The sequence below is a fragment of the Lytechinus pictus genome, chromosome 14 (assembly GCF_037042905.1).
Source record: "Lytechinus pictus isolate F3 Inbred chromosome 14, Lp3.0, whole genome shotgun sequence".
NCBI lineage: Eukaryota > Metazoa > Echinodermata > Echinoidea > Temnopleuroida > Toxopneustidae > Lytechinus > Lytechinus pictus.
The window spans coordinates 15,482,951-15,503,031 of record NC_087258.1 but is presented as its reverse complement, the minus strand read 5'-3'; the positions used below and the strand labels follow the sequence as shown (position 1 = coordinate 15,503,031).

Sequence of the window (20,081 nt, the reverse complement as noted above, 5' to 3'; positions counted from 1 at the left end):
GACAAAGTCGAAATTGCATAAATATCTATAAAACAAGGGAAAATAGAAAGTTGAAAAAAATAAAGAAATACTCCAAAGTCTGAAAGATTTTGAGAAAAGGGAAAGGAGAAATGGTGAACAAAAGAAGAATGGCTATAAACCCAAAGGCCTGTAACAGGAAATTGAAAAAAAAACCTTCATGGATAAAAGAATAAAACTGATAAAGGTGAGAAAAATTAGAACAAAGGGCATCAATGATAGACATGAACATACAAAGAACAGAAAATAATTGGTGAAAAATCTATGGAACATATTAGAAATGGAAAGGAGAACGCAAAAAATAATAGAAATGTAAAAAAGGGGAAGGGAAAGAGAGATTTAACTAAAGGAAAGTTAAAACAAGTAACCAAAGATGCTAATTATAGAAAAATAAGGGAATGATCAACTAATTACCTGCATTGAAAACAGAGTTGACCTTGATAGAGAACCACTTGCCCAACATAGCACCATGGGGAATCCTAATCATCAAGAGTCAACAGAAACAAGGCATAGCTCCGGGACAGTCTAGTGGATCGGTCTAACAGTATAGGGTTCTGTCCTGGAAATGAATGCAAACAGGGATTTTATTCTGAGAAGACTAATCAGAGAAAAAAAGCCATATGATGAAAGCTCGAGCATGAAGAAAAAAATATATTTGGCTTCTACATGCACATGCACTTATTCAGCATAAGACATTCATTCACATGTTGGCATAAGAGAAGATGGAAAGTCCACCATTAAACTTATTGGGCAAAGAAGTGTCTCATGTTCTTTAGATTCATGTGTGTCAAATATTCATGGACTACTGTATATCCAATTGGTGAAATGCGGAATGACCTTTGTGCATGTTTAAGGGGGGTGCATGATTGATAAAAAGCTTGTGTGAAGAAATGTTGACTATGTCAGTGCACAGATTGTCTTTTAATAGGCGATAATTAAAGCACCAAAGTTAGAAATTATGAAATTACCATTAAAAACATTACTAGAACTGAATTGGGCGTATGCATATTAATAGATTCAAGGGACTGAGTTATTCAAGAAAAAAAGTGGTTTTATGATACAGGTACATGTATTTATTCATCCACTGAAAACAAAATATAACTTTACAAAGTTCAAAATAAATGATAAAATAGCACAATAGGTCGCATTAAAATAATATACTAAAATTTTGAATTGTTGCAAACATGTTTATATAATGGCAGTTCCAGAAAAAGCATTCGAATAAATGTACTTTGTTTTTTAACACATGGCAAGCATGCAATACTGTTTAGCCACAAATGAACATAAAATTTGAGGAAAATCCTTATTCTGGCAAATTTTGAGTTTAACAGACTAATCACAGATTGAAGTCATTAAAAGTTAATCTGTTATTGCATGTTTCATTGACTCATACTTCCCACTGCGGGCGAAAGATTAACATCGGCAAACATCAAATAGCAACAGACAAGCTTCAACATAATCGCAAACAACAATCTATGTACAAATTTTGATAATATTCAACAAACCCCCAACAGCATCAGCTCCCTTAGGAACACCGGCTGGTCAGAGCAAAGAGCACTGTCGCCTCTTCATGTTTGAGCTGGGAGTTCAAGTTACAAAAATTATCTATCACAAGTTTGAGAAGGAAATTGCAAGCAATGCCCAATTACCTATGTGGGTTTGTTGATGAAGGGGGCAGCTGATGATGTTATATTTTGGGATGAGGAGTTAATTCAAACTATTTTTTTAAATGTTCTATGCTCCACATGACACTCAGATTTAGTATTTTCAATAGTTCCAATGCTTCAAGTTTGTTCTTTATCCTATCTACATGAACTCATTGAACAGTAAGTTTTCCCAAAGGAAATTAAAATAAATAATTAAGAGTAAATCTATCAAAGTAAAAGAAAAAAGTAGTACTCGTGTCAATTGCCCTATTTCATTTGGAATATATCATTTTTTAGCAGAAATTTATGAATTGATTAATGTTTACTTTTTAATATTTTACTTATTTTTTATAAGTTTTTCTATATCTGGGGAGGGAGAGGGGGCAAAATACTAAAATGTGGTGGTTTTGGTGGCATTAACAAGCCACCAACAAAAAAGTTACTGTGGAGTCTTACAATAATATCAATTGTAATAATAACAAAAATAGTAAAATAATAATAATGATGATAAATCGTAACTTGAATAAGCTTACAACAGATGGACCAATTTATCTCCCTTCTCTAAGAATAGATTTAGTGTAAGTGCAAGAATAGAAAGAGAATAATGAGGGGGAGGGATGTTCCTATTATACTCTGAAATAAATTGAGCATGAGGAGCTATTCAAGGAAATAGTGATGGATTAAGGGGTCAAGCTATAATCTCTTAATTGATCATCATCAGTATCAGGTTCTGAAATATGGAGATCATTACAAAGTTTCAGACACGCTGTTAATCGTCCTTGGTATCTTAATGAGCCTATATACGTGAAAATGGGTCTGAAACGATGTGAAATGAAGAAAGTGAGAGGAAGGAGATGTCATATTATGCGTGCCCTGGAAGATGGGTGGGAGGGGGTTACAAAAAATGGAAAAAATTGACATGAGAGATAATTTAAAGAGGGCAGGCAAGGAAAAATAGGAATTTAAGAAGTGGAGACTGCCAATTGTCCTTGGTCTATTATTAATCATGAACCTATATTCAAATCGGTCTGAAACGATGTGAAATTAAGAAAATGAGAGGAAGGGAATATCATATATTGTGTGCCCGGGAAGGGGGGGATAACATAACAATAAAAGTGAAAAATGGATGAGAGAGATGGCAGACAAGGAAAAATAAAAATATGAAAAGTTCAGACTGCCGATTGTTCTTGGTTTATTATGTATCGTAAGCCATGATACATGTAAATGGGTCTGAAATGATGTGAAATGAAGAAAGCGAGGGGAAAGGGGTGTCATATTAGGCATGGCTGGGAAGGGGGAGTATAAAAGGGGGGAAAATGGAAATTAGAGACAATTTAAAGAGGGCAGACAATAAAAAATAAGAATGTGAGAAGTTCTGACTGCCAATTGTCCTTACTCTGTTTGAAATAGGTCTGAAAGAGTGTGAAATGAAGAAAGAGAGAGGAAAGGATGTCATTATATCTTCCCGGGAGTAGGGGGGGGGGTAACATAACAATAAAAAGTGAAAACACAGACCTGCTAAATAAGTTAAAGAGAGTAGACAAGGAAACAAAATTGAGAAGTTCAGGCTGTTGGTTGTCCCTGGTAAATTATCAAGCATGAGCCTTTATACGTGTAAATGGGTCTAAAATGATGTAGAACAAAGAAAGAAAGAGGAATGGGAGTCATATTATGTGTGTACAGGGGGGGGGGGTAACATTACAAGAAAAGTGAAAACAAAAATGATATGAAGAGATAATTCAAAGAGGACAGACAAGAAAAGATGAGAATTTAAGAAGTTCAGACTGTCAATTATCCCTAATCTATTATTAATCATGAACCTTGAATATAAATGGGTCTGGAACAATGTGAAATGAAGAAAGAGAGAGGAAGGGGGAGGAGGAGTATAAAAGAGAAAAAAATTGATATGAGCATTATGAGGGATAACTTAACGAGGGCAGAAAAAGAAAATTAAGAATTTGTGACATGTGAAGAGAGGGAGCAGCGTGTGACATATGAGCATTATGAAGAAATATATGCAATTAAAACTTTAAGGAGTATTCTTTAGACAGACTAAAGAGGGGGTGGGAGTATTGGGAATCAAATTACAAATTCATTTTTAATTATTTTCAACAGAAAAACATAGTCAATATTGTGTTGGATAACTGAGAACAGTATACAAATGTGCAAACAGATTATATTTTTGTTTTGACGTACAACAATTCTAAATCGAACAATGATTTGAATTTTAGATGTTGTTCAAACATATTTTAATCTTGGATTTTCTCTACTTAAAGGTCAAGTCCACCCCAGAAAATTGTTGATTTGAATTGATAGAGAAAAATCACAAGTCAAGCATAACGCTGAAAATTCCATCAAAATCGGATGTAAAATAAAAAAGTTATGACAGTTTTAAGTTTCACTTATTTTTCACAAAACAGTTATGCACAATTCAGTGATATGCAAATGAGAGAGTCGATGATGTCCCTCACTCACTATTTCTTTTGTTTTTTATTGTTTTGAATTATATAATATTTCAATTTTTACAGATTTGACAAGGACCAACTTGACTTAGCCATAAACTGTTAAAATGATGGTAATTCCACGTGTTCATGGAGGAATAATATTTTGTTTCACATGACAATAAGGAAAAAAATTCAAATTTTTCACATTTCATATAATAAAATACAAAAGAAATAGTGAGTGGGTGACGATCATCAATCTGCTCATTTGCATACCAACCAGAATTTGCATATAACTGTTTTGTAAAATTCAGTGCAAACAGAATTTTTACATCCGATTTTGATGTAATTTTCAGTGTTTTGCTTGTTGGATTTTTCTCCTTTTATTCAAATCAACTTTGTTGGGGTGGACTTGTCCTTTAATAATTCTAATTGAGTATTTGAATATAAGAATAACCAAAGTTCATGATAGTACATTTCAAGTAAATCAAGAAAAACTGAATGATTTTTAATGAGGATTTCGTTCACTTTCGTTAATTTTCAGCACCTTTGGATGGAATTCCTGGATATAAATTACACACAAGATGTGCTCATATATAAGCAACGGTATTTCATGTTTAACTGACTTTGGCCAAGAGACGGACTTGGGTCATTGTATACTCAATTGCAATTTGTTGCGAGATATCCCTTCAATGTTAAATTAAAGGTCAATACATTCCCAAGTACAGTTACTATTTGCAATTACAAATACTCTGAACATGCTGCTCTGAAAATCAATTATTTACATCGTTTTCACACTGCAAAAACGCTGGAATTAATTTAACACCAGCCTGGTATCTATATCCGAAAATACCAGATAAGTGTTGAAATAACATCAGTTAAGAATCAAACCGATATTGTTTTAACACCAATTGGTGTTGTATCAATGCCTATCTGGTGTTAGCCTAACGCCAATCAAGTATTGTTCCAACACTTTTCTAGTGTTTTCCGATATAGATACCAGGCTGGTGTTAAATTAAAACCAGCGTTTTTGCAATGCACATTAAATGGTATGTAATTGTGCCCTAGGCCGTAATGATTTGTAATATTATTCTCGTCATATTGGATATTTACAATACATGTGTGCAGATGAGTAATGATATATTGTATAATTAGCTTGGAATTTCTTTTCAAAATAAAGAGCACTGTAGAAGGCAGGGAAAACATGTTCTAAATCAAATAAAATTGCTATTACCTCCAACCAACTATAATTATAATCATTGACATATGCAACTTTATCACCTAATCATTATTGGCAGCTCCATACTATGAATGTCTTTGAGCTTAGGAAGATGATTTAACAGCACTCATACACCACAGTATCAATGTATTACAATCAGAAATCAATATATAATGAAATACAAATAATACATCCACCTGCTCTAGCGCAAACATAAAGGGCTCGATATAAAGGTACATAACCCCTCTTCATCGCTCTCTCTCGCTCATTCAATATTCTTCTCTCTCTCTCTCCTACTACATGTATCTCCTCTCTCTCTATCATATACCAGTACACAAATTCCCCTTGGTCAATTCCATTCATCTTATCCTTCATCTAATTCCATCTATTCCTTCTTTTTCTTTTCTTTCTTCACTTTACTTCTTCCTCTTTCTTCTCTTCCTCTATCATATACCACTACCTACCTTCCCCTTGATCCATTCCTTTCTTCCTCTTATCCTCCATCTATCCTATTCCATCTATCCCTTCTTTTTTCTTTTATCCTCTTCTCCCTTCTCTCTTTTCCCTCTCTATCATATAGCAGTACCCACATTCCCCTCAATCCATTCCTTTCCCACCTTATATTTAATCTAGGCCTTCTTTCCCCCTCTCCCCCTTTCTTCTTCTCTTTCCCCCTGTATCATATACCAGTATCCACCTTCCCTCAATATATTCCTTCCATCTTATCATCCTTCTATCCTATTGATTGGTGGGGGATTTATTACCTGATTGCTTAGAAAGCATGAAAGCTGAAAGCTTGTAAGCAAGCAACCAGAGGACCGACGGCTTCCTCTCTGAAGGACCTGGTAATGAGGATTAATGCCTTACCAAGGGGCACTAGCGCACCAAGTGGGAATCGAACCCGGGTCACCGGAATACGAATCCCCCGCTCTACCGACTGAGCTATCGCGCCTATCCCCTCTCTTCTGTTTTTTCCCCCCCTTTCTTTTCCTCTCCCTTTCCCACTCACATTGTTTTCTCATTCTCCCATTCCTCTTCTTAGTAAGATGCCTCCAACTTGTACAATACAAGCAAAAACAATACAGGATGAACCTAAAAACCTCTACACACTTTTTTATCTTTCTTTGCCATGGGACCTTCAGAAGTCAAAACCGTACGCAGAATTCTTTTCCAAGGGGGGGGGGAGGAGCTGATAAATATTTTTCAAAGACACCCCCCCCCCCACCCCCTCTTTCCAGCTGAATATGACCATGTCAGAAGTTGCATTCATTACAAGCAACTTGGAATTGAAAATCAAATCTTTGTAAAACATCTCAGAGATGGCAAATATAAATTGCAAATTTGAAAGATGAATTTTATCTCTAGCAAAGCAATACCAATGCTTTTGTTGTTGTTGTAATTATCATTAATTCCATTTGATATCAATACCCACATTATCATGTAAGTTTCAGTACAACTATCATATATCTATGTGTTGTAAAATTAAATGCAAGCAAAACAAAACAGAATTTCATAAATTGCAGTGATATACTTATGAACAACCATAATATACCCACAATATTTTGAACAGGACCACAATATACAGCTCACCTTGTTTTCTTGAAGAAAATTCTCATTAAGTTTATCCAGATCTCAGTGAGCAAATTTCCTGTTAAAAAGTAGGGCATAATAGATGAAAGATAACAAACAGAGTAACCAGATTATATCAGAGATGCTTTATCTACATGTGTAGCTTTATCAATTCTTACACATTTATGATTTCCATGTGGATTTTCTTCTGACGCCATTCAAATGAATAATTCAATTTCATTTCATTTCATTTTCATATACTCTCAAGGACTTTTTTGATTTGACAATGCCTTGCATCTTAAATAAAATGCACTGCAAATTGCATAGCATGTAACTTCTGAAACATAATGGCATATCTATATTTAAAGAATTTCTACATTAATTTTGATAAATATCTTTAGACAATGACTGCTTTAAATCTACTGTCTCATTAAACCAAAGCTCTGACCCAAATCTATGGAAACGTAAAATGAAAATCGATAGAGATTTTATGACAAAATATATGATCTTTACCAGAATAAATATTTAATATAGACATTTTCAAGAGCAAGAAATTGATTTGAGCACTAGTTTGCATTTCTTTCTCTGATATTGAAAAAATAATAAATCTCTTTAAGCAATAACATAGTCTCTCCAAAAGAAAAAACAAAATCATGTAAACAAAATGCCTCAGACAAGCTCTCTGCATAATGCAGAATTTCTTTGTTGATATTTATTGAAAGTCAGATGCCAGTGCTGGCAGCATAAGAATAGTGATCTAAAACTAATTAAATATAATGCAAACAAAAAGACAGTTTTGTGTGAGGTCTGACATCTCATTTATGATTACGGTAAATTCCATAGCATTTCTAAAATGTCTGAAATATGCATGTCGCTTTTGTGTTGCTTGTTTTATGGGGTGTTACAAGAAAATTGCAGCTGATTGCTAATCAATTTTAGGTCCCGAAATCATCAATAAATATAATAATAATAATGATTGATCCTGCCGGGTACCCATTCACCTCACCTGGGTCGAGTGCACAGTGTGGATAAATTTCTTGCTGAAGGAAAACACGCCATGGCTGGGATTGGAACTTACGACCCTCTGAAAGAAAGGCGAGAGACAGAAAAACTAGACCACGATGCACCTACAAATCAATCATAAGTCTAGCAATTAATTGCAGAATTACTATTGATCACTGGCCTGCTTCTTACATCAACAAGGATGGATCGATTTGTTTTAATCATAACTGATATATAACTTATAAATTTGCAACTGAAATTTTGCAATTAATTGCAAATACTTTCTTGCAACATCCCCTTGGTCTTTTTTGGTCACAATTCTTATCTTATGTTTTACCTGTTTTGACATCAGCTTTCACCTGCAAGCTCCATTAGACCTTAGCACCAATTTTCACTGGCTGCCCCTAAAAAACAAAGGTTTAATGTGTTAATGTTCATAAAGAAACATGTCAGACAGGTTAATAATACATCACAGTATATGAGAACTAAGTGGTTCAACATCCTAAAATCGTATTCAGAAATATATGGACAGCTGCTGGTCCACTAAAATGGTGCAAAAAATATAGATTGAGAGAAAGGGTCTCCTGACTTTTATAGAGCATTGCACATATCCTGCAGTAAGACAGCTCATGAACAGTTCACCATTTAATGACTAAATAATACCGTCTGCGACATTTAACTTTTCGCACCATCATGTGAAGATATAGAAGCAATTAAAATGACATTGACAATGTCTACCAAAAATGGGGACAATATTTAAGTCTGCAGGCACAGACCCTGAAACTTTGATTAACAAGTGGGTCTCGACACAAGACTAGCAAAATTCCAACATGATGCTTCTGTGCTCAAGTCGTTGGGAGGGACATTAGGCTGCATATTCAGACTACTTTCCTCGAGTGAAGGGTTTGCACAGCAACAAGAGGATTGTAGTGATGGTGGTTAAAGTGCAGGCACCCTACAGCAACAGTCAAAACTTCATTCATAATTGAGGGTCTGTATCGGGTGCTTCATTAAACTATTTTTAAGTTTGTAAATTAAGATGAAATCATACAAAGTTAACAATATTTTGATACTTATGGCTTCCCAAAACTTTGACACAGTTTGACCATGGCCTAAGTTATTATATTAGACATCAGAATACAGGCCTACATATGTTTCACTTTTATAAAAAAAAAATAGTCATAAAAATAAAAATATTCTTGTAAATATTAGAGTTACCTGGTTTGCTTGAAGAGATCTTCTTGGACAAGGCTGGTCTAAACATGTGTAGCACCGAAGCTTGGATTGGAAAAGATTCGTACAGCCACCTCCATGTAAGGAATTAGAACAGGCTTGAAAATGTCTGATCATTTTGCTCATAATGTAAACCTAAGCTATACACATTATGAATATTCCATCATAATCTCATAGCGCCCTCCCTCAGAGGATATAGGAATATGTGTATAAACCGAGTTGTCAGAGATGTGCCAGCTGCAGATCTCCAATGCATGCAAGGCAATGGCTCCAGTCTCCATACAATGGCAGCACAAGGATGTCACTGCATAACCTCAATCTGTAAATTAGTACAACTTTGGTCACCCTTTCTTGATTTAAAGGAGATATTTTTTCTGGTTTAACAAATAAAGGGCATTCTATTTAAACCCTAATCAAACTCTGAATGATATTGAATTTTCCATTCAGAATCTCCCTAAGAATTGGAACTTCAATCCGTAAAGAATGGATTTTAACCATAGCTGATACATGTAGGAATCAACATGATTTAGCAGCACGAAAGGGTATGATAATTCAAAGTCATGCATAACGTATGACAGCTTTACAATACACAACCCATACCTGTTTGAGAAAGCTCTTGAAGATGTAATGTAAAAACAATTGAATAAACAAGACAGAACATGTACTAACAAGCTAAAATTTTCAGCAAAAAAGTAACCATTGCTAAGCACTATAAACAAGAGACATATATATGGGTGAACAATCTACAAGAACAATGCTAAAGGCTATGGAATAAAAAATACACCCAAATCACACTGATAAAACAGCCTTACAAACAAACAGGATAGTCTTTAAATATATTAGAATGTGTTCTTCTTCCCTTCATGTAGATATAGAGCAACTGAGATCTATTACACAAGGTCTTTAAGTTTTTTTCATTGATTAGCAAATCATATATCATATATATATATATATATATATATATATATATGATAGACATGTATGTCTCCTCACGGCGTTTCTATTAAGTCTTTTTTTGTTTCTACATTATGACGCCGACGCAGAACTCTTTGATTTATTTTATATATATATATATATATATATATACATGTATATATGAACAAAAAGGATTGCTTCAAACACATTTTCTTGTGACTACTAATAAAAATTCCATATTTAAACTAAAATAAGAATTTCATATAGGGAATGCAATATTAAGAATCTACGCTCAATTCTATGCTTATTTTCCCCCAATAGAAACCCCTTGTTTAATGTGAAAGGGTATAGATTGAAGAGAAGCATGTATCATCTTACTAGTCATCAGTGGTGTAGTTTACTAGATATATGACACCAATAATCTGAGATAAGACACAGCCATGGGCATTAAACTCAAAACACAAATGATTACCAAACAAACAAAAACATGGAGGCAAAATAGGATGCATAAGCCACTATGAAAAACATCTGCAAGAGCTAACATTTAACGCAGTTTAAGTACTACATGTACATACAACTAATTAACTAGTTTAAAATGATATACAATTCCAGTTAACTCTGAATAATAACATTAATTAACACTACAGAGAGCAAAAATTAAATTATGAGATAATCATAAATTTATATCTGTGCATTCGATGTTCATTTTTTCTGTGTGAAAGGGTTTTGATGAATATCAAGGATTTATCGGTATCGTATTTCTTTTTTGGGCTGAAGTAGGCAAGATATATGACACCGCTAATCTCAGCTAAGATACAAAATCAAAGGTAAAAAAAACATAAATGATTTTCAAACAAACAAAAACATGCACAAAAGTGAAAATAAGCCAGTTATAAATCCCCTCCATACAAGTAACATACCTTATACCCATTTTCTTCCTTTAACTCTTTCAGTGCCAATACCCCATGTAAAAAACAAAATTATATACTGTAATCAATCAGAAATGTGCAAGAGTATTAATTAATTTTAATAACTTGGTATTAGAATGAGTATAAATTGACAATCCTGACTAAGTGTATAAAACAAGGTTCATATACAGAAACAAACATTTCATCACACAATATAAAAATCTATGTGTGTCAAATAATGGTCTAAATCTAAAAAAAGGTGATATACAATGCTACCATTACAGTATGTACCATATGAAAATTCTGAAACAATAAATTAATCTATCCTTTTATCATATTACTAGTAGTCCCATGTGCCCTTCGCTACTTATTTCAAAGTAGTTATATCCTTTTGACCCCCATTTTAGATAATTTACAAAAGCAGAATGGCAAACAAAGGAAAATATGAGCTTTAATTGATAAACAACCACATGCAAAATCCATACAGTAATTTCCTGATTCCATTAGGTGATCATACTGTTATCATGCTACTTTGACCAATGTGGTAGAACATAATGGCCCGTATTCTGAAGTCGGGTTTAACTTAAACTCAGGTTTAAAGTTGTGGTTTAAGTATGGACAGTCAATCGTTACATAAATCACTAACAGTAGGGATATCATATTTCAGCTCATTTGGCTCTCAAATCATTCATAATTGTCTAGGAAGTATATATAGATTATTGTCTTCACCATCGATGAATCAAGAAAGAGCACAGCAAACATAAGAAACGTACAACTTAATAAAAAAAAATTGATACTTTTGGCTGTCCATACTTAAACCACAACTTTAAACCTGAGTTTAACTTAAACCTGACTTCAGAATACGGGCCAATAAGTTTGGGTTTATTTTTAGAATAAATTATTATACATATTGTGGCTGAGCTGATAAAACCTGTATATCAAAATTCAAATTGATGACAGCTCAGAATAAGCTAGATTTTAGAGTCATAACATAACATGGGCAGCAACATTCTTTTGCCTTGAGAAAGTTTGTTTTCTGTTTCAGTATCATTTATTTCACATCTCTCATAAAAACATTTAATAACAGATACAATGTATAAACATACATGTATTCATACAAATGGCTTAATAAACAACAAAGAAAAAATACGTGACATCAATTGAACGGATAAGAGTGAATTACATTAGATAATGTAATGCTTAATAAACAACAAAGAAAAAATACGTGACATCAATAATATAAATTGAACGGATAAGAGTGAATTACATTAGATAGCAGTGGATGAGGAATAAAGAGTTCTTCACAGGTATCAGGAGACTGTTTTCAGACAACATGAGACTGCCACCATTGCTATATTTTTACAATCCAGCCTTTTCTAAGATGCCCTCAGTTTTTTTTAATTTTGAGATAAGAGGTTTTATCATCCCAGACACAATTTATATTTCTTTGTCCCTCTTTTGATCTTATTTTTCTTTATATACGGTCTTCCAATTTTTTTTTCATTCTTTTCCCCTGCCTAGCATTCTTTTCATCTCACCCTTCTCTCTCCTTCGTATCTTTCGTTTTTTTCTCTTTACTTTTTTTGCCTCGCTACAAACAGTATCTAATCCAATAAGATCATCATTATCATCATCACCATCATCATAATCATCACCATCATCATTACTATCATCATTGCCATCATCATCATCACCATCATTATCATTATAATCATCACCATCATTACTATCATCATGCCATCATCATCATCACCATCATTATCATTATAATCATCACCATCATTACTATCATCATGCCATCATCATCATCATAATCATCATCATAATCACCATCATAATTATAATCATCATCATCATCATCACCATCACCATTACTATTGATGGATCACTATCATCACCATTAGGTGGTTTCAGACCGCCTCAAAGTTCGTCAGTTCCAGGTATTCTCTGATCGGGAAATTTACCCCGATCAGAAAATACCAGGTATTTTGGTAATGTGAAAGCAAACTACGCGTAATTTCCCCGAAAGAAAATACCCGCTAAATAGTAGGTACTTGGCAAAATTACGAGAACTTTCGCGCGGATTTTTCCAAGGTCGCAGGTATTTTGGCAATGTGAAAGCAATTTACGGGAACTTTTAGCCCAGCGTTGGGCGCGGGCGCCGTGGGTGGCTGCTGGGCTAGTGGTTTTGAATCTCGCGCCTTGCCTGCTTATTTGACCATACTGCGCATGCTCCTAACTTCAGGAATTTATCCCGAAGGGTATGTTTCGGGGCGGTGTGAATGCAGGAATAATTAATGGGTATTTTTTAGCCTAAAAATGTTCTCGTAATTTAACGGGGATTCTTGTGATCGAGGCGGTTTGAAACTGCCTAATATAACCATTATCATCCAAATCATCATTACCATAATATTAAACATTCTCACACATGTATACAAGATCACACTCACCACCATCATCATCATCCTAATCATCACTATCATCATCATCATCACCATCATCATCATCATCAGCCTCCTCCTCCTCACCACCCTCTCCCTCCTCCTTCATCATCATCATCATAATAAAGAAATTATACTCATATAAATATCCCCTTCATTCTTTTCTCAGGGAACTATTTTGTAGATTTTTTAGATCAACTTGATTCAAGTCATAATAGATTTTTACAAAGTAAATGCAGAACTCCATCTAATGAATCTTTATCAAGCAAATTTGCTAATGATGAAGCTCTTTTTTGGCTCAAGATAGTGTGCTATTTTTCAATAATCCAGCTAATTCGTATGTGGAGAAGCACTTGAAATTTTGCCTGGGATATGTCATTCATGATAAAACCTGATGCATGCTATTTGAGCATGGTGCTGAGATTGCAAGAAAGACTCAGCGGGATTAGATTAAAAGGTAATTGTTTACAGTATTCAAGATGGCGCTGTTGGACATACATGTGAGTACAGGCAGATACCACGTTCTGAATGCCCAAACTCTCACAATTCTAAGTCTGCGTGCGCTTCGACTGCTGTTCGGAGATCCTGGCAGGTTGGTTCGGCATCCTTCTGCTGTGTGAGTTATGTCAGCAGATGTGCGGGCCAGCGCCAATGTAGCCAAAAGCAGCGCAGCGTATGTGTGCCATACATGTGAACATGTGCTATGCAACTGGCAGCTGATTGACAGCTGCACGCAAATCGCATCGACAATCATCGTAATGAAGATGGCGGCCAGTATGTATAGCACAAAAGAAAAATACCCAACAGCGCCCTCTTGAATCACGGGAATGTATATACCTTTAAACTAGAATGTCAAGATTGGGCCAAACTCTGGCTCACAAGAAGCAATTGGAAGTCATCCTTCATCAGCCATCACTCATATCCATCTACCCCAACCAATGCAGATCCTCACCAATCGACATTCCCTCAATACACATGTTAACAATGAATTCCGGGAAAAAATGAAATCAGAATTAATACCCCATGTAGCTTGTGGGTAATTACGTCTAACAAATAATGGAAGAGATCGAGTTGAAACAAATATTGATACTGGATGTAAAATAAGAAGGTTATGACATTTTCGATATTTGCTTTTCATCACAAGCAAAACCGTGACATCTACACCGTGAGTGGTACATGTATCCAATGATGGAGCTGATGATGCCATATACTCACTATTCATGTACATGAATCCTTTGTCATATTTTATCATTTTTAATATCACTCATTTCATTTTTTTCTTCAATATCGTAACTTAACTGACTAAGCCAATTAATTTGTTTGAAATTATTTCGGGAGGGGAGGAAGTCATACTATGCAGGCAAACCAGAATCTGATGATAGAGGTTATAGTATCTATTTAAAGCACGGTACTTTTATAAAGAAATGTCATCCCATTGAATTAAATGCTGCACAGAAGTAAATCTAAGAAGTTGATTAATAAATGATGATTATTTTAATAGTTTTACCTTCAGTAAGAAAACAATCTTTTCTCCTTTTAATCGTAGACAGTGAATATGATTCGCAAATAATTAAAAAGCAAAGAAAAGACAGTTCACGTTTCATGATATTTAGAGGTTGTTTCACGAAGCTGTTTGAAAACCTAAGCACAATCATACAAATGGCTGGAATATGAAATGCTGAAATGGTTACTTTTTTTTCTTCCATTTTTTTTTTCATGGGAAAATGTGCACTTTGCTCTGAAAATATGATTTTCAGCAGTAAAATGTCAATAAATACCCACATATTTCAACTTCAGATATTGATATCCAGACACACATTTGGCCTGCCATAGTTGTTATTAGGGCTGGGCAAAACTTTACAAACAGCTTCATAAAATTTATCTCTGAGATCTAAAATTGCAATCTTATCAAATAAATTCCAACTGTTTCTGGTCATGTACAAAATACAGTTGTATCGATTACAACTTCCACTTGTTTACTTGCTAAAAGATGCCATTGTTTGAAATGATGGCATGGGCATTGTCTTTAATACAAACAGTGATGTTGATTGCATCATTCACGACTATGGAAAGCCAGTCATGCCAATATCTAGAATGACATAAGTAGTGTTTTCTAAAAATGATGAATACACCATTGTTGTAGTCTGCAGGCATGGACCCTGAATGAAACTTTGATCAACAAGTGGGTTTCCATAAGGCTAGAACTTATAAAACTTGACGTCCATTCAAAGAGGGCCTTGAGTACATAAGAAATAATAGGCTGCACATTAAGACCCCTAACTCAAGTGAAGGGTTTGCACATCAGACTACCAATGTTGGGCCAATCAGTGTGCTCCTTTTTGTTAATACAAAGTGACTTTGTGGATATCTTTTATATGAAGTATTATGACATTGATGGCTTTCCATATCTAAAAAATAATAAGATCAATCACAACCCTTTTAGTGAGATCAAGAATCAACAACTGTGAGTTGTTGCAACCCGACCAGTCGCATCACTACACATTCTACAAAGAGAGAATGTAGCACTACGAAAAAAAAATTTACATTTATAATAATAATTGGCTTTTATATAGCGCTTCATCAATCTACAACTGCTCAAAGCGCTTCATTGAATTTTACATTGAATGTAGAGTGCTACTTTAAGAAATGAACTTTTCCAATTAAGCTTAATACTTAGCTGAATATTTGAACAACGATCACTTTTACATACACAAAGTTTCATGATTACTGTGAATCTGCGAGTTTTGACAAGATTAATGTTGTGGTATTAATAATCAAGAGTAATTATCTCACAAGCAGATATATTTGGTGATGATTTAAATCCATGATTTAAAAAAAAAAAGAATTATTATCTTAGCAAAACGCATACGGAAGTGAAAATTACAGAAAGCACCAACTCATGATTTGTGATAATCCCATCCGGGCAAAGAAACAATATTTCTATATCAATTCAAGGTTATGGCATACAATAACAGATGTACATGTACTGTATCCAATACCCCTTTCCATATAATTGTTTGTCAGTCTTGTTTGTAACGCATACATATACATGTAATTAAACAAATCTAATATGTAAAATAGCCTTAAAAACGGACATAATGAAGCTTTTCGACATGCACTCATCGGAGTAAAATCGCATGAATGACTAAAACGCTAGAGCAAAACAATATGTAATAGAACCATAACCAGACAATGGACGCTAATTATGTTGTAAATTATGATACTATACTATCGCATATCTGATTGATAATGCATCACTTTGAATTGAATTGTAAAGTCATGTGGTCCTCTTCTGTCTTCTCCTTTTTCATCTTTCCCCTCTGACGTTTTTTTCTCTTTCTTCTTTCCCTTGTAATGTGAAAAGATGAAATAACATTTCCTAAAATGTCGAGATGTCTGTATCTTGGATCATCTGAGAGCTTACATAATATTTGAATAATCACTTTTACATATAAAGAAATTTTAATGATTTGTACAAAATGATGAAACATTAATTTTCACCCTGGACTCTTTAGAAGAGTTTTATACATGTATATAAAACTAAAACATAGATGGCGCTCTTTCATAGAGGACTTATACTTGCCTTTGTGCTCCTCTTTCAATCCATTCAAATATGTCCATTTCCCACTTTCTTTTCTTTTCTTCCTCCACATCCCCTTGATCCTTCTATTCTTCTGGTTTCTTTCTTCTCTTTCTTCATTTTTTTCTTCTTATTTTTACTTTTTTTTTGCAGAGCACTATGTGCTAGTCTCTTCACAAAATAAAATTAATGAATGTTGAACAATGCCTTACACTCAAGCCCTAACAGATCTGAAATAGTTCTTTCCAGATTATACTTTCATAAAAATATTCTTTTCTGAAAAAAGAAAAGTATAAATACACTGATTAAGGATACAAATTTGCCGAATATTGCAGTGTTCTCTTTTGACATTCTGTTCGGTAGTAGATCAAATATGTTATGGATTTATTCATGATTAATTCATACAAACATTACACAAATCGTCTCTTCTCTCTCTTCTCTCATCTCATGCAATTTCAGCACGAGATGTTTCCTTAGAACATAACTAAACTTCCAGTGACAAGTATCATAAATTTGAATCATGATTATGACAAAACATATTTGTACTACATTACTGTACATAATTTTTCATGCATATTATGTATACCAGACAAACATCATCATGGTATTCGGTAGCATTGTACACAAAGACTTCTCTTTCTCCATTTACATTTTCATATGGTCATGGCCACACATTTTACATGGAAATTGGAATGATTATTTAAGTGATTTGATGATTTTACTGAGAAGCCCCCAAAAGGACTCAATACGTGATTGACTGATTGTGCCATGAAATAACACACAAGACACAACACAGCTCACCTGTAACCTTTAAGCTAACCTTGGTCATCTCTCATAAAGTATTCGACTGAACAGCTTCTGGATTCAGCAGATGATCAGATCCAAACCTATGCTCATCAACATGGTCATAAACTGCATGCATACAGACAGGGTGGTCGAAGGCTCATCTTCAGAGATAGCACCAAGTTCTTCAAAATCATCAGGAATTCACCACAGCAACAGAGATAAGGTGGTAAGGGTTAATCTTCTGAGATATCATCAAGGTCTTCAAAGTCATCCATAACTACAACCACAGGTATCCAGGGAGGATGGTTGTTGACCAGTTAGCAGCAAATATCATCAAGTTCTTCAAAGGAATTGGTCTTCAACTGCAGACAATTCCATCTTAGTGGGTGGAGATCTGTGTGCTGAGATATTACCAAGTACCTCAACATCATCAGTAACCAAAACAAAAATGATGGTTCATCTTGAGATATAGAAGCAAATATCATCAAGTTCTTCAAAGGAATTGGTCTTCAACTGCAGACAATTCCATCTTAGTGGGTGGAGATCTGTGCCTGCTGAGATATTATCAAATACCTTAAAGTCATCAGTAACCAATTGTGGTTGATGGTTCATCTTCGGAGATATCATCAAGTTCTTCAAAGTCATCCATAACTACAACTGCAGGTACAGAGGGAGGATGGTTGTTGACCAGTTGGCAGCAAATATCATCAAGTTCTTCAAAGGAATTGGTCTTCAACCGCAGAGATACCATCTTAGTGAGTGGAGATCTGTGCCTGCTGAGTACCTCAACATCATCAGTAACCAATCGCCAGCACACAGGTGTGCTGTTTGAAAGCAAGTCTGCTGGAATATTTGTAAAGTTCTTCACAGGCAATGGTAGCAAGGATGATGATGCAATATATGTAGTTTCTCTCCAGGAAGTACAACAGACTCTCATTTACAGATAACCTAGGACCACCTGGTAGAGTGCTTCAAGATGTTGTTGGACTAAGTCCAACAGATGTGTCCAAGATGTGTTTTGTGTCCAAGCATGACTTCATCAAAGATCTGCAGTGATTCATGGTATATCTCTTCCAGGATGTACATGTATCCTTGGTCTGTTATCTCCAGATTCTGAAGGGACATCAGATAGAGTTCTTCAAAACGCTGTTGGACAAGGACAAGACTTTTGATATCATAGAACGGCTTTATCAAAGCTATCATAGCTCTCAAAGTGGCTTATGATATCTAAATTCCAGAATGTACCCTTGGTCCATAATATGCCATCTCTAGATCTCTAAGGTCTCCAGGTCTTCTGTTGAACTAGGACAACAGTTTGATAATCAACACTCTTAAAATGGCCTATGCTAGCTCCCTTCCAGAATGTACCTCTGTTCGTCATCTCATGCTTCAGGAGCCTGGCAAATCACAAGGCAATATCTTTTTAAAAGGTGATGACCTCACTAGGCTTATTTCCTTCTCTATCACTGTCAAGACTTCGTCGTGGCTGTTGCAGCGGCTCGTGGACTTCCTCTCCGAAATTTTCCTTGGACAATCATCTCATGTTTCAGGTGCTTGTAGGGTCACTAGGTACAGGCCTTTGAGAAGCTTAGCGCCAGGTGTGGGTTGATTGTCTGCAGGAGGCATGACTGGACCAGCCTCGCTCACATATACAAATCTGGGTCAATGGATTGGTCAAGGAGGATAGATACATTGGCAACATCCAATCTTATAATCATCAAGGTATATTAGAATATGTAAAGCATTTGCTCTCTCTCCCTATTAAATTTCTGAATTAACAAGGATGTTTATGATTGACCTTCCAAAATATATTTAAACAAACATCATCAACGTTGAACACTGCATGCTACAAGCATTTAGAAACACAAGCCATTTTGTAATGCTACTTCTAAACAGTACAGTGACACAAAATTTTGTTATCACTTCAGGGGGTGTTTCACAAAGAGTTAAGCGTGACTATGGGGGCAAGAAATTATTTACAATTGATTGCAAATATTTTGTTGAAATTTTACATTTGATAGATCAATTTTAACTGTAGCAAATCATATCACACTGCTTGTTTCAAGAAGCAGATTAGCAATCAATGACAAATTTGCAATTAATTTCAAAACTTAAGATTGATTTAGGGAACGAAAATAGACTTGCAATTGATCACAAGTTTCTTGCAATGCCTCATTAGAGTCATGCTAAAATGTCAATGCACACATAACATGTAACATGAAATCTGACTGATGGATATGTGGTAGAGCATGTCTCGTGCACATGATCTGACCAATGCGGGAATGTGTTATATAACACATGCAATCAGGAATTTAAGCATGAC

The 20,081-nt window shown here is 34.8% G+C and overlaps 1 protein-coding gene across 3 annotated transcripts in view; it reads right to left on the bottom strand.

The window, feature by feature from the left end:
* Window positions 1–16,748: 16,748 nt before the first annotated feature.
* LOC129276567 (nonsense-mediated mRNA decay factor SMG8-like) overlaps window positions 16,749–20,081 on the bottom strand; it is a 35,780-nt gene continuing 32,447 nt past the window's right edge. For 2 of the 3 annotated variants that reach the window (XM_064109265.1, XM_064109264.1), the window contains exon 22: window positions 16,749–19,415. In XM_064109265.1, coding sequence (XP_063965335.1) covers window positions 19,298–19,415 — 118 coding nt within the window. In that variant the 3' untranslated portion in view covers window positions 16,749–19,297. The remainder of the gene's footprint in view (window positions 19,416–20,081) is intronic. The other variant, XR_010295657.1, reaches the window with a different exon arrangement.